Here is a 3,158-nt window from a genome sequence, read left to right as displayed (position 1 = left end):
GGGCTTCCATATAAAATGCACCTAACATTTCATTCCCAGAGCCTCAAGCAACGTTTTTAGGCAGTGACTGGTTTTAATGCGAGCAAAAAAAGATACATGCATTTATCAACAACTTTTCCACTGGTTGTAATTTCAGAGCTCTTTATTGAACAGGAAAACATTTTCTTACAATCAGTTAGTCAATATTTTCACAGTAAAAGGTGGACTTTACAACAGTGACATTTCCAGTTTTACTGGAAGTAGTTTTGTTTGCTAATTGATCCTCTGCTCATCTACAGGAGGAGGACGACGGTGAAGATGTTGTGTATTTACGCCGATTATAAATCAGACGAGAGTTACACTCCGAGTAAGATCTCCGTCAGAGTGGGCAACAATTTCCACAATCTTCAGGAGATCAGGGTAACTGATTAGTTTCGCTGTGAAGCTCAGGCTATGACAGCTGCTGGATGTTTGATTTTAAACCAATCTGATTCTGTTTCCTCTGCAGCAGCTGGAGATGGTGGAGCCCAGCGGCTGGATTCATATCTCTCTTTTAAATCAGGTTAAAAACAGAAATCTGTATTACTGATGGATGCATCCTCCAGTTTCTGTGTTCAAGGAACTCATATGGAGTTGAAGTTGTGAAATTATTTTTTATTCTTTACTCGCTCATTATTATTGACCAAAATGCTGAATGTTATAAATGTTAGTTTGTTAGCGATATGAAAGTAGATTTTAAAGTAAAAAGCGGAGTTTATAGGTATTTAAATCATTTGGTTAAAAGCTGTTACTACAACTACAGTCCATAACAAAATCTACATTGGAGAAAATCTAAATCTAGATAAGTCATTATTTCTTAAAATAAGTGCATTTGTTCTCGAAGTGAGAAGGTAAAAGACACATTTTGCCAATGGAATAAGACAGTTTACATTTAAAATAAGAAAACACAATTGCATTGCAATTGCAAATATCTTATTTTAAGAGTAAAAATACTAATTCCATTGGCAAATCATCCCATTTACCTACTCAAATTAAGGGTAAATGCACTTAATTTGAGAAATTTCTACTTATTTCTAGATCGTTTTTCCCCTGTATAGTTTTAGTTTTTAATCCTATAAATGTTTTTTTTATTTCAACTAAGTTTGTCCTTGATTTAAAAAAAAAAAAGAATTTAATGCAACAATCTTCGACAGTCTTAAATGTGGTCTATTTTTTAGATATTTAATGTGGTAATGATCTGTTCCTGGGATGCACACAGGTGTAGTTTCAGGTTTCACCACCAGATGGCAGCATTGTTTAAACAGTAATATTACAAAAAAGTACAAATCTTTGTGCAAACACATTATTATTTAGTTTTTTTTTTTTCATTGTTGCACAAATTAAAACGTTATGTATTTTTATATTTACTTTGATTTTCTTTTTTGCGTTGCATTTTCATCCTGGTTAACATTTTTTCTTATTTTTAGAGAACAAATGAACCAATCAGCACCTTCATGATCCAGATCGCTGTACTCGCCAATCACCAGAACGGCAGGGACACACACATGCGTCAAATCAAGGTTTACACCCCCGTAGAGGAGAGCTCCATCGGAAAGTTCCCACGCTGCACCACAGTGGACTTCATGATGTACCGCACCATCAGGTGATCCCCAGTGGCTGACCTGGCAGGTTTGGGAATCGCAATACGAGGAGAAAGAAGATGGAGACTGAGCTGCTTGTGAGACGACTCTGATGGTCGTCATCGATCAGCTTTACACTGGTTTTCATTAGTTGGGATATTTCAAGTTGCCAATATTAAAGATAAAGGGACTCGAACTGGGTTTGGAGTAAAACCCTGGTGCCAACAGTTCTTCTGGATTGTTTTTTGACTGTGAAATAAATATTTTTAACCAATATGTGACTCTCACTTATTAGTGAAAAGATTCATAGTTTCTTTTTTCAATTAGTAGAGAAAAGTCTAAATTATTTTCTTTGGAAGCTAGTGAACCATTCCACATGCGCTGATCCAGTTTAAGCTGTTGTGCTTGTTTTTTTTTTAAAGTATTTATACCTGTTAAACCTTTAAGGTTTGTTCATGTTGAACAAACCTTAAAGTTGTCCACAAAACCATATTTTATAAAAAAAAATAATAATAATAATAAAAAAATATATATATATACATATATATATATATATATATATATATATATATATATATATATATATATACGTCAAAGATTTAAAAAAAAAGTTTATGATTATGAAGTGGAGGAAATATCTTCTTAATTGCTGGTGTTTCACAGGAAGGCTGGTTTCTTTCTGGTTAGAGGAAGATCCTCTAATTTTATTGATGTTGGAGCAAATTTATATTTGCTTTAATTAATATGGAGTATTATTATTATTATTTTTTTCCATTAAAGAAAACAAGTCAAATTTATTCAGAAAAACGAAAAATTGTTGAATAAAACATTTGTGTTGCATTAAACATTCATTCAACGACCTAAAAATATAAAACTATCTGCCAGTAACCCATCCCACAACAAAACGGAAGCTCCTGTCAGGCATCAAAAGAGCTAAGATAAGGAACACGTGTTAAAAAAAAATCATATATATTGTAATTTCTGGATTTTTTTTTTTTAGATTATGTCTCTCACAGTGGACATGCACCTAAGATGACAATTTCCGATCCCTCCATGATTTCTAAGTGGGAGAACTTGCAAAATAGTAGGGTGTTCCAATACTTATTTTCCTCACTGTACTTTGCCTTGTGTAATGGAGAGCTTCAGCCATTCTCCACATTTGTGTAACATGCATTATTTGTTGTTATTTTTAGAAATGCTATAGTCCTAATTTGACTAGCATCATTCATGTGTGCATTTCTGTCATGTGATGATAAAAATATCACATGTTACATCCTCAGGTCCAACACACTGATAATTTTTGGGTAAATTGCTATCCAGCAGTTTTGCATGCACCAACTAAAGAACAAGAGAATTTTGTTGAGTCCAGCTGAACGCATCTCTGCCATTTCAGCTCTTAGTACCAGCAGCTGTGTTAGTCGCACTTCTTCCTACCTGAAACTAGTGTGAGCCCTTTCAGCAACCACACCTTTGAATGGCCCTAATTAGAAAGGTAGGGGACATTGAGCTTTCTTTGTTTCATAAAATAGAACCAGGAAGATCTATGAAACCTGCTGAAAT

General features: G+C 34.0%; 1 protein-coding gene across 4 annotated transcripts in view; it reads left to right on the top strand.

Moving 5' to 3' along the window:
* anapc10 (anaphase promoting complex subunit 10) overlaps positions 1–1,867 on the top strand; it is a 10,643-nt gene extending 8,776 nt beyond the window's left edge. For 2 of the 4 annotated variants that reach the window (XM_015379002.1, XM_015379001.1), the window contains exons 4-6: positions 279–399; positions 491–541; positions 1,446–1,867. In XM_015379002.1, coding sequence (XP_015234488.1) covers positions 279–399; positions 491–541; positions 1,446–1,625 — 352 coding nt within the window. In that variant the 3' untranslated portion in view covers positions 1,626–1,867. Of the gene's footprint in view, positions 1–278; positions 400–487; positions 542–1,445 lie in introns of all 4 variants that reach the window. The other 2 variants (XM_015379000.1, XM_015378999.1) reach the window with 1 other exon arrangement.
* Positions 1,868–3,158: the final 1,291 nt, after the last annotated feature.

The sequence above is a fragment of the Cyprinodon variegatus genome, unplaced genomic scaffold (genome assembly GCF_000732505.1).
Source record: "Cyprinodon variegatus isolate N-32 unplaced genomic scaffold, C_variegatus-1.0 Scaffold183, whole genome shotgun sequence".
In the NCBI taxonomy this organism is placed as follows: domain Eukaryota; kingdom Metazoa; phylum Chordata; class Actinopteri; order Cyprinodontiformes; family Cyprinodontidae; genus Cyprinodon; species Cyprinodon variegatus.
This window is presented reverse-complemented; position numbering and strand designations above follow the sequence as displayed.